Genomic DNA, 11725 nt, shown 5'->3' with positions numbered 1-11725 from the left:
ATATACCTTTTGTGTTGCTAATAGAGTGTGTCTGTGGCTGAAGGTTTTTTTCGCCTCCCGAGAAATGAACCGCGATTTTTACATCAGTGCTGTGCGCTCTGTGCTGCTGCTTGCAGCCGTGAGGTACAGCACGTGCTTTGAGCAATTCTGAAAATCTCCAAGCACATGGAGCTTCCTAGTGTCACCCTTTGAATCATCTTCACTACAACTTCTGTTCCAACCAGCCGGCTGTTACAGGTTCTGCCAGCGCAAAGTTCTGAGAGTAGATGCATTCAAAGTTTTGACTGCGTAACTGAAGTAGAGCATAGTAGCGCCAAGTATAACAGCTGTGGGTTATGGAAGGTATCCTGCATCTCCCTTACCTGCACACCTTCCCTTGATGAGAACGACTAATGGGTCAATACTGTTGCTCTTCCAGCCAGCCTCTGTTCCAGATTACATGGCTAGCAGAGGCGGTGTGCGGAATAGGCAGCTGGGATAGGATCCCAGAACTGTGACTACCACTGTTATTATTCAGTGGAACTACTTTGACTGTGCTGCAGGCAAAGTGGGATGGTGGGAAAGGTGGAAAGGGCACTACTACCTCCCATTAGTATATCTCATTTTAGAAATCACTCAGACTCAGAGCACAAAGTGCCATCTCAGTATTCATGCTGGGGCCAAAAACTTGAGTCTCCCTCAGGGCACAAGTAGCCTTTGTTAAACTGTACTTTGCCATTGCATTAAATAAACAGAGAAAGTAATAATGTGGGATAAATATTTTCTATACAAGAAAATACAGTCAGGATCTGACTGAAGAACAACAGAACGTGAGCAGCGGGACGGCTCAGCAGGTTCTCAAGCCGTCTGCTCTCCACTTCAAATCTAGTTCTAAAAAAAAAAATCTCAGATGACCCTCAAAGAGCAGCAAACAAATGTGCACAGCATCCTCCTTGCAGAAATGGCTGGTTGACATATTTATTTGCGTGCAGTCTGCACAACAGGCAATAGCGCATAACACCACCACGTGCCAGGTGTAGGCAGCCCAGTGCCAAATGCTGAGTGATTCCAAATAGCTCCTCCAAGAAGCAGTCATTACCATATTATACACATCCTTGGGTGTTACCACTTGCATAGCCTGGGGAGTTGTGTTTAAACTCTCATTTTTGACTTGCCTTATTTGCCAGTAAATAAGCCCATAAACGATCACACTTTTAGATGCCTTTCTTTCCAGTTTAGAGAAAATAATTGTCTACCAGCTCCGCGCTGAGTCCATGTGCGGAGGATTCCTGTTGAAATGTCTGGCATCTGAGGGAGATCTAAGTCTCCATATGGCAACACTGAAGTCTAAAACACTCAAAATCTCATCCTTATCAGATCATAGGCATTTTAAGTTAGAAGTGCTAGGGCCCAGCATAGCAGCAGTTGGGCCTCAGTTCTATGAAAGTAATGGGATATTTCAGTGAAAGACCAGCTTATAGCTCTGAGCAATGTCAGAGGAATCAGTCAGCTGGCATAGTTAGGTGTACAACAGTTTGCCTGAATTTTTGAAAATCAGGCCAGATCCCAGCACTAGGCAATTTATTCTGCCAACCTAAGTTCTTTCTGTGCTCTGACCGGTGGTCAAATTGTTTCTCAGTTCCTGTCCTAAGGAATGTTGCTTTATATGACTGTCCCTGGGAAATCAAGTAGTTCCATATACACTTAATACACAACCTACAAACATCCTACAATATGTATAGGAATTAAATACATGCCTATTATAACTATAAATATTATATTAGTCATGAAACGAACAACGTGATGCTGTTGTGTATATACACAGACATAATGCTGTTCTTTATGATGGCAAATGACAGAACGAGAAGCAATGCTCTCAAGTTGCAGCAAGAGAAGTTTAGGTTAGATATTAGAAAAACTCTTTCATGAGGAGGGTAGTAAAGCACTGCAACAGACTACCCAGAGAGGTGGTGGAATCTCCATCCCTGGAGGTTTTTGAGACCTGGCTAGACAAAGCTTTGTCTGGGATGATCTAGTTGAGCAGGGGGTTAGATTAGATCAGGGTTACCATACATCTGGGTTTTCCCGGATGTGTCCTCATTTGGGGTCCTGTGATCTCCGCCTTTGAGGTTTTTTGACATATGAACAAATGTCCAGTATTTTGCTGGTAGAACTGAATTTCCCAGCTTGCCCTAGGGGCATGCATGTTTACCAAAGATCCAGGTTTTCCACTGGCTGCAGAAAAACATGGATTTCCCTCTTTACAGGAGGAAACTGTGGGTTTTCCCTTGCAAGCTGGCAGGCTGATCATTGACCATCATGGCAGGGGCACTGGTTATACAGTCTATACATTTGACGGCCCCTTAACAGAGGTTGCAAGTAACTAGGAGGGGATAATAAGCCTGGGTAAGCACTGCTACATTGTTGCAGTTAGCTAAAGTGCTGTTCCATAACCTGTAAATGACGTGATACCTAGCAGGATGAGGTATTGTTGGCACATTTTGACTTCGTAAAGGTGTTACTTGGTGCTTGATAGCCTCTGTTGTTCTGAAAAAGTGCAATTGAGTTTCCCTTGCCAGGACTGATATTTACAATGCTTAACTTCTTATCTGAGTTCCTAAGGTCTGTTTTTCCTAAAATCAATTGCTGTATATACATGTAAATTAACAGAGTTTAAATTGACTAATTCAGATTGCCCTAGTCTGCATTGACTTTAATCCTCGTTCAACAAGAATTAGTTAATTCAGACTGGAGCCAATTTTAATTTTGACATCCATGTGTATATAGTTAACAGCTATAGTCTGGATTAAACCTAGAAAGTGAAACATCTATAAACTGCCTTCAATTACAGGTGAGCCAAATGCTGGAACATATGCTTCAGAGTATATTCAGGACCTATGTGATATCTTGCTGCTGCCGGATATTTCAGCCAAAGTGAAGATCCTAGTGCTGCAAGGACTGTCTGGTATCTGCTACATAAATTACAACAACCAAAACAAAGCAAAAGACTTAAATCTCACTGATGCTCTTCTTGCCTGCCTTGATGAAGACAAAGATTCCTCTTCAGATAAACCAGAGGGCATCTTGGTTAAATCCTGGACCTGTTACTTCCTGACTGTCATGTGTTACAACAATATCCCTTACATTAAAATACTTCGTGAAAAGGGAGGCGAAATGCTAGAAAATAAGCTGGAACTCCTGGCTAGCTTGGACTGGTCTAGTTGGCCATGTAATTATGCAGAATTATTATCCTCCCTTCTAGGGTTTCAGAAGTCTCAAAATATCTCCAATACTTAAAATGTATCAACTCTCTTGAAAACTGTTATAATCTGAAGCTAATTGACATAATCATTTACAAGGCATAATAAAAAATTCAGAATGTTAAACTGAATGCCATTTTTTCTTTTCCCCATGTCCAAAAAACTAGTTGGGAATTAAAAACTAACCTGGCCTAATTACCTATCTAGGTACATAAATATTAAGCCTTCTCTCAGCCAAACCTATCCTGCACTATATGCAGGCTCAAGAAACTTTACAGTTGCCAGCCTTACCTTGATCTTGTACCTTGGGGCAAAGATTTATAGTGAAAATAGAAATTCGCCCTTAGAATTAGACCGTGGTCTTGAGAATCAGAGGTTCTGATTTACAGAGCACCCAGGTTTTATGGATATGCATATAAATAAAGGTGCAAAAGAACAAACAACTTACACACCTACGGCCAAAACTGCCATCCTACAAACCTCTGCTTACCTGCTGTCAAACCTAAAAGGAACCTGAAGTCTGGAAACATTTTTTTTTCCACATCAAAGCTCCCCAAATGCCGAAAGTTCTGCTTCTGCACGTGCCCAGAACTGCCCAAGTCTTGGCATTACTGAGTAGCCAAGGACCCTTCTCAGAATCACCTCCAAGATCCACAAGCTAGATATTCCTCCACCTATCTTGCTTGAAGGGTTCAATCTGGCAGGCTCTCAGAGCATGTGTAGCATATGGTGACCTGCATCAGTGGCCACTGTGGTTAGAGAACTCATCCAGGATTGGAAGCCCTAAGCTTAAGTCCCTTGGCTATCTGAGGGGATTCCAACCCACAGCTGTCATTTCCTTGGAAAGGGTCCTACCCACCAAATTACAAGATGTTTGGGGGGGATGGGGACACATTCAAGAGTCACTGGGCCACAGAATGGGAGCAAGACTATGCAACTTTCAAGCTATAGATTAGAGTACTTACCAGGAAAGGGAGTGTTTGGAGTCCAGTTCCCGCTTCAAGGACTGTTTATGTATTTTATTCAACAACTGTTTCACATGAAATACTGCAAGACTACATTTTAGAGTTAGGCATGTGCTAAGCTCAGCAGATTTCAGACCCTCTTTAAATCTCATAAGGCATCTTTATGCATTCTCTGGTGGCACGTGTGTTCTTGTTAAAACTCCTGCAGCGTCTTGTGTATTCAACATCCTGTGCTTCAAAATGGCAGAAGGGGTGCTTTAACTAATGCTCATTTGATGAGCTTTGAAGAGCCCCCACTGCCATTTTGAAGAGAGGGAATGCTGAATACATGAGACATGGAGGCTGCTGGGGTGCATTAATTAGCATGCTCCAGCGCAGCAGAGCCATGTCCCCACACGTCTACAGGCACCAATAGAGTACCAAAGGCCTCCCTTGTCCCAATCAAAAATCTGCCATCAGATACTCCTACAAACCTTCTAATTCAGTGCTCATGCAACATAAAACATTTCCCAAAGAAGGCAACCCCTATTCCCCCACTGCTGTATTTGTATTGGACGTCCCATAAAGCAGAAAATGCTTTGGGAAACTTTCCTATGAAACAGTTTTTAACTCCTTCCGAAGTATGAAATAAAGCTTCCTCACCAATCAAGAAGCCTCCAGTTCGCTGGAAACTAAACTAAACAACATCCAAGAAGTTTTAGTTTAATGTACCAGAAAGACTTTTAAAGCATCCAGAAATCCTTCTTATGCAAATGAGTCACACAGTTGCAGCACAAAAAAGGGCAAAAAACATAGCATGTACAAATGCCCTAGACACTTATTTAGACAACTATGGTCCTATAATGCCATGAAAACTCAGGTACTCAAAATGTTAATTATGGTTCCCTCCCTATCCCTTTTAAAGAGGGCTTTATTTTACTTTATTTTTTTGCCATAACACTACTGTTGTTCTGACCTGGTCATATCTTTTTATTGCCAACCTTATCCTAAGCTACCCAATAAATTTGTCTTTGTGTTAGAATTACAGGAATGAGTATATTTAAATTATTGTTCTCTACTTAACTTGTTCTTGAGCTGAAAAGCTTTGAATAGGGATGCACTGATCAAGATTTTATTGGATGATACAAATACCTGATTATCAGGGCTGTGCAAAGTTTTGGTTCCTGATTTAATTTGGCAGAGATTTGGCTCAATTCAGTAGGCCAATCTGAATCAAATACAAACTGCTTTGCACACCCCTACCGATCATTAAGTCAGCCATTTCCGCTGATACCGATCCAAGAGCCGATTTACAGGAATGCAGTCCAGCAGCTAGAGCAGCATCCTGCCAGGAAGTTGCGGGGGGGAGAGGGCAGGGCAGATCAGGGCCCTCGCAGTGATGGAGTGAGTGGGGCAATGGACAAGGCAGGCGATACCTAGCCAGGGCAGCGAACAGGATCCCAGAGTTGGGAGCAGAGTTGGGAGCCATCTCCCCACCTTGCACTGCCCCTCCTTGGGGCAGCAGGGCTCCTAAGGGAAAGGCAGCAGAACAGAGTGCAGGGGCAGCACTGTGGGGAGGGGACCCTCGAGCTATGGCCACCTCAAAATTCCCTGTAGCCCACCTATACCACCCCTTCCCAATGCCACTGCCACCTGCCCTGCACAGCTGACCCTGCCCTGGCCCAGCCCCCACACTGGGAAGAGGCGGGTGCTGCCCATAACCTGCAGCCCACCCTCACCCTGCACACAAATCCAGGGGGACACAAAACCACCATGCTTCCTAGGGGTGCAAGCAGCAGCAGCAGCAGCAGCAGCAGGGAGCTGCCCCCCTCCTCATCCCCTTGATGAACCATCCACAGTTCAGTCCTGCTCCCAGCCCCAGGGAACATTCACTACCCTGCCCAGGCAGGGCCTGCTCCTGCCCCACTCCCTCCCTCACTGTGGGGGCCTCAATCTGCCTCCCCCCCATCCGACTTACTGGCAGGATGCTGCTCTCCAAGCTATCGAGCTGCACGCATGCGCATGACATTTATCGGTGACATTTTCAACTGAGATAAAAAAGCCGATTATGTTAATTTTCCTGTTATCGGTGATCTGATATGCAACTGATATATCAGTGCACCTCTAGCTTTCAAGGATAGCCCGTAGAAACTTCACTTGGGCTGCTGATTTATAGACTATTACTATGGGATACACAGTTGTCCTGAAGAGCTCACAAATGGTAACTAAAAGTAGTTTGCATAGTTGGACCTTCCAAAAGTTTAACTTCAAACCGAGTGTCTAACGTGTTTCCATCCTCCCTTTAAGTAAGGGTAACAAACCATCCATACTAGTACATAGGATAAATCGAGACATATTCCAGTGACTAGCCCACCCACACAGCATGATGTAACCCAACAACCCGGATCTGGGCAATTAGCTTTAAGTTTTGTTATTTTTCATTAACATTTACTGCAGCCTGAAATTTGGACTTCTCACCAAGAAAAATGAAATTAGAGCTCAATTGCTGGCAGAGTCATAGGTCCTTAATAGTATTCATTACTAGCAACTGCTTCTACCTTATTACAAGAGTTTCTAGTTGAATTAACCATCTTTTCAAGTATGGGAAAAGTTCTAGTGAATTCCAAAAGTATTTTCATTCTTTACCTAAAAGTGGATGTTTAGAATGCCAATTAGACCTAGCCATCATGGTTGGTGTATTGCATATGCTTTAATGATAAGGTCCTGTAAACGCTTAGTAGCAGTAAGTAAACAAGTTTGTTCTAGTTAACATATGGGCCACAGACAGGGTAGTTCAAGCATCTCACCAGAGCCAAACATAAGCAGTCTTGCACAGAAGGCCATCTCCAGTTGACCAAGCTGTAAATGGGTATTTGTTCACTTGAGCTGAAGATCTAATAACAAGCAGACATTAGCCACATCACTCCTCTGCAAGATAGTGACTGTGGAATGCCTTCTTCATGCTCATCCAGTAAGCCAGTTGCAAACAGGCAGAGGGGTGTGTGTGTGCGCTTGCTTTAAATTTATGTTGCAATAGCTTAAGACAAGAAACAGGTCAATTCTACTCTACAGAGAACTTAGTGATATGCCCCATTCCACAACACTTACAGCATCATCCTTCAGTGATTCTTTGAACATTGAGAAATTATCTAGTCCTTGAGCAGACAAATAGACAAGACAACAAATATACCCAGAACTTATTTCAGAATATGGAGTCAAGTAAGAAGTGTTATGCTTCCTTGTTCTTGGACTAGAAAACTGGATATTGCTCATACATTTTCTCCCTCTTCCCCACTGCTCCAGAACTGTATAGCAAGCTGTACTGGGTTCAAGGAGGGCACTTGTAGGACTTTAAGCAGTGGTGTTATTACAGATGTTTGGTAATGACATTGTCTGTAATGGTAACTACTTAGTTTTCCTATGAAGAACCTAATTTCCAGATTTTATCACTAGCCTTCACTATGAAGTTTGAAGCTAAGGACTCAGAACTATTTGTGCTACATATCCCCAGCAAACTCCAAGGGCAACAAGAAGCTAACTACATGCCAACTATAGCCTTAGCCTGTATAATTAGGAAGAGCTGTAGTGCCATGATACTAGTTCAATAGCCACATGTTGCTACACAGCACAGAGTGTGACACTTGCTCTAAAGCTTACTAACCCCATCTTATTGCAGAACTCTTAGAGGCCCTCCTGTGAAATGGTTTGTTCCCTTTTTCACTTAGGGTTTAATACAGTAGAAAGTCTACAAAACCATTCAAGTTGTGGGGAGATCTGGGTGGCACACATCATAGCACACCAAGTATTATGATCACACTGATGGATTGCTCCACTGCTACACTTTCAAGAAGGACACCATAGCAATGTTTTCACACTGATCAAGCAATAGAAAGGTTGCAAGAGTAAAGTTTATTTAAATCAAATACGGTCTGAGACATACTGTGCGTCTCACACCAACTGATAACTATTTACAAAACAAATCAGAAATATATAGTATTTGCATTTATACAAGTGACCTCTAAAACCTTGTTTAGGCAGTATACAAATATTTCCATTGCTACATATCACCAGTTAAAATCTGCTGCATCACCTTTAAAGCTTCCACAAAATTCAAACAATTGTACCTGAGGTAAGTTTGGCAGTAGGTTTTGTCCAAGAATGAATTCAGAATTAAGAAAAAAGATGAAATAAAAGTAACAAAAATGGAAGCTGCAAAACACAAACCCTGGCTATTTACATTTCCAAGCCAGTTTCACAGACTTCTTGGGTTGTTCACACATGAGACTGCAGCATTCTCCTCAGAATCGCGTGACTTTGAAGACTCCTCTTCTGAATCACTATTTAAATTACTTCCCAAATCTTTCTCCTCATCCTCCTGTTTAAGTTCTTCCAAGTCTAGATCCTTTAATGCTTCAAGGCTGTCAGGTACCTGCCCAGTCAGTCTCTGGAAGATACAGGAGGAAAAATTTTATATAGGACATTAGCAATCAGTTAGAATATAAATTCTCATTTCTGTAAAACAAAAACTTTTTTTCTCCGATTAGTCCAGTGTTAAACCATTCTTTGACATCTCACCCAGAAGTGCTATTTCCAGTCTGCAGTTGTATCTAGTTTGCTTGAGGCTTTCTAGAATCCCTAGGCAAAGTCTATTTTGCCAGAAGTGAGTTTAACCAAACTTTAAAGAAACTGTTTTCCAAATAAGGTTTTATTTCACTATATTGCCATGACTATCTTTGATCCCAATTTTACATATACATTTTTTTCTTCCACCACAGCAATATAAAATGAGAAGACTCTTGGCAACAAGCCAAGTGTTTTTTGTTTTGTTTTTTAGAATGAACCTGTTGATTCTTGACCTGAGAAGAGCAAATCTTTAGAGGTCATTGATATTAGGCAAATCATGACAATCGCCTACCCTGGAAATCTTCAAGAGGAGACTGGACAGTCACCTTGCTGGGGTCACCCGACCCCCAGTTGTCTTTCCTGTCTAGTGCAGGGGGTCTGGACCCGATGATCTTGCAAGGCCCCTTCCAGCCCCTGACAATCTATGAATTTATGACTAGTTCAAACTTGACAGGGACCTGTCTTCCAACAACCATCTGCCACACCTTTATTAGTAAATAGCTAGGTTAGCCATTTTGAGTAAAAAACAAAAACACATACACCATCCCAGGCAAGCACCGTTTGAAAAATGCGCAAGACCAAACCATCATTGCCTCCACCCTACATAATCCTCACTAGTTTAGGTCTATTTTTTTAAAATCCTGCTACAACCTAATGTTATCTTGTTATCCAGATGAACAGCAAACAGAAGGATTATAAAAACAGAGGTAGGCTTGAATTTGTACTAGTTCAATCAGTGAAACCACAATAGAAATGTGTCAGTTGCTCAACAAATGGTTAAAGCTTCTCATTACACTCCATTTGTGATCTAGTAGGCTGCTCACATGCAACTGGAAACTACCTAAAGTTAGGCCTTTAGGTCTCAGACTGTCTCGAGGCAGGCTCTGGCTTCCTTGACAATGACTGGCACATCACAACAAGAGACATGCTCGGATGGGATGGGCTCCACCTTTCCCCTAAAGGTGCGTGTGTTTTCTTCTAGGTTGGCAGCTCTCCTCCGGCAGGCTTTAAGCTAGGGTCTAGGGGGAAGGGGAAGACGAGGGCGGAGGAAACAGTGGACTGCCAAACCAAGCAACACCCACAAGTACAGCCCAGCCTAGGCCAACGAGTGGAACATATACACAGGTAAGCGACATGGTCCAGGGTAATGCTGAAAGTAGGGGGCCAGTGCACACATCCACACAAGGCCTCAAATGCCTCTACATAAACGCTCATAGTATGGGAAACAAGCAAGAGGAACTTACCCTCCTGCTACCTGACACCAACCCAGATATAGTGGGACTCACTGAAATGTGGTGGGCCCCAACGCATGACTGGGTGGTGAATATCAAGGGCTATAGGCTGTAAAGGAGGGACAGGACAGGGAGGAAAGGCAGGGGTGTGGCACTCGACATTAAGAAGGAATACACATGCTCATCAATTAGCAAAGAATCAGAGGAGGGGCACACTGAAGTGCTCTGGGTTAGAATACAAGGCAGTCGAGGGGAAAGAGATGTAACAGTGGGGATCTACTACAGACCACCCAACCAAGGGGAAGAGCTAGACCAAGAATTCTTAATTCAGCTCACAGAGGTAGTTAGGTCAAAGGATGTGGTCAACACTGGGGACCTGAACTTTCCAGACATCTGCTGGGAAGAGCAGTCAGCCAGATCTGACCATTCACGTAAGTTCCTAGCCAGAATGCAGGACCTCCATCTAACCCAGGAGGTGCACAGCCCCACCAGGGGAGACGCCTTGTTGGACCTGGTGCTGGCTACGGGTGACGACCTGGTAAGGGGGCTGGGCTGCGGGTGCTCGACCACCTGGGTGACAGCGATCAATCGCCTGCTGGAATTCACCATCCAGCGCAAGGTGGCAGAGGCCTACAGCAAGGCTGCAGCCCTAGATTTCAGGAGGCTGGACTGCAATGAGCTAAGGAGGATAGCCGGGGAAGCACTGAGCTCCCAGAGGGGAGCCAGGTGTCCAAGAAGAGTGGTCACTCCTCACGGAGACGATCCTCCAAGCCCAAAGGGAGGTAATCCCAACACGGATCAAAGGGAGCAGGAGGGCACAAAAGCCACCAAGGCTCACCAAAAGCATCCAGGGATGTCTTCTCACTAAAAGGGAGGCGTACACCCAATGGAAGGGAGGGGCCATCACCAGGGAGGACTATACTGCGGTTGCTCGGGGATGCAGGGGGACAGTCAGGAAGGCCAAGGTGGAGATGGAACTCGGACTAGCTTACCAGATCAAGGACAAGAAGTCCTTTTTTTAAATACATAGGGGGCAAAAAGGTTCTAGGTAACATGGGGCTCCTGCAAGACACACTAGGAAAATTTGGTCATCACAGCAGACGACAAAGCCAACATAGTTAACTATTTCTTTGCCTCTATTTTCCTGAGCAGGGACCGGAACAGTCACCCCCACTAGATCCCAGGGGAGGTGCACCTAGGCCAAGGGTCAGTGAGGAACTAGTCAGGGAACTTCTGGAAGGACTGGATTTATTCAAATCAGCTTATCCGGACGATCTCCACCCCAGAGTACTGAGGGAATTGGCTGAGGTCATTGCAGGACCCCTGGCACGGCTTTACGAGCACTTGTGGTGCTCCGGTGTGGTGCCAGAGGACTGGAAGAAGGCCAACATGGTTCCCATCTTCAAAAGGGGGAGGAAGGAGGACCCGGGAAACTATAGGCCGGTTAGTCTTACCTCGATCCTAGGCAAACTTTGAGGAAATTATTCTGGCACATATCCACAAGGGGCCAGCAGGGGAGATTATGCTTAGGGGCAACCAACACAGGTTCATTAGAGACAGGTCCTGTCAGATCAACGTGGTGGTCTTCTACGACCAGGTCACCAAATCCTTAGATGCAGGGGTAGCAGTGGACATAGTCTTTCTGGACTTTAGGAAGGCCTTCAACACCGTCTCTCACCCCATTCTC

The 11725-nt window shown here is 44.2% G+C and overlaps 2 protein-coding genes across 3 annotated transcripts in view; one reads left to right on the top strand and one right to left on the bottom strand.

Annotated features, from left to right (window-relative positions):
- Positions 1-2811: 2811 nt before the first annotated feature.
- On the top strand, positions 2812-3279 carry CUNH6orf229 (chromosome unknown C6orf229 homolog; the record flags this gene model as incomplete). The annotated part of the gene is made up of 1 exon (XM_019540008.1): positions 2812-3279. A coding segment is annotated over one exon (465 nt), but the record flags the coding sequence as incomplete, so codon positions are not given.
- Positions 3280-8421: 5142 nt separating this feature from the next.
- GMNN (geminin, DNA replication inhibitor) overlaps positions 8422-11725 on the bottom strand; it is a 12275-nt gene continuing 8971 nt past the window's right edge. For both annotated transcript variants that reach the window (XM_019544424.1, XM_019544434.1), the window contains exon 7: positions 8422-8627. In XM_019544424.1, coding sequence (XP_019399969.1) covers positions 8436-8627 — 192 coding nt within the window. In that variant the 3' untranslated portion in view covers positions 8422-8435. The remainder of the gene's footprint in view (positions 8628-11725) is intronic.

This window comes from Crocodylus porosus, unplaced genomic scaffold, assembly GCF_001723895.1.
Source record: "Crocodylus porosus isolate Cpor-Errol unplaced genomic scaffold, CroPor_comp1, whole genome shotgun sequence".
Lineage (NCBI taxonomy): Eukaryota > Metazoa > Chordata > Crocodylia > Crocodylidae > Crocodylus > Crocodylus porosus.
This window is presented reverse-complemented; position numbering and strand designations above follow the sequence as displayed.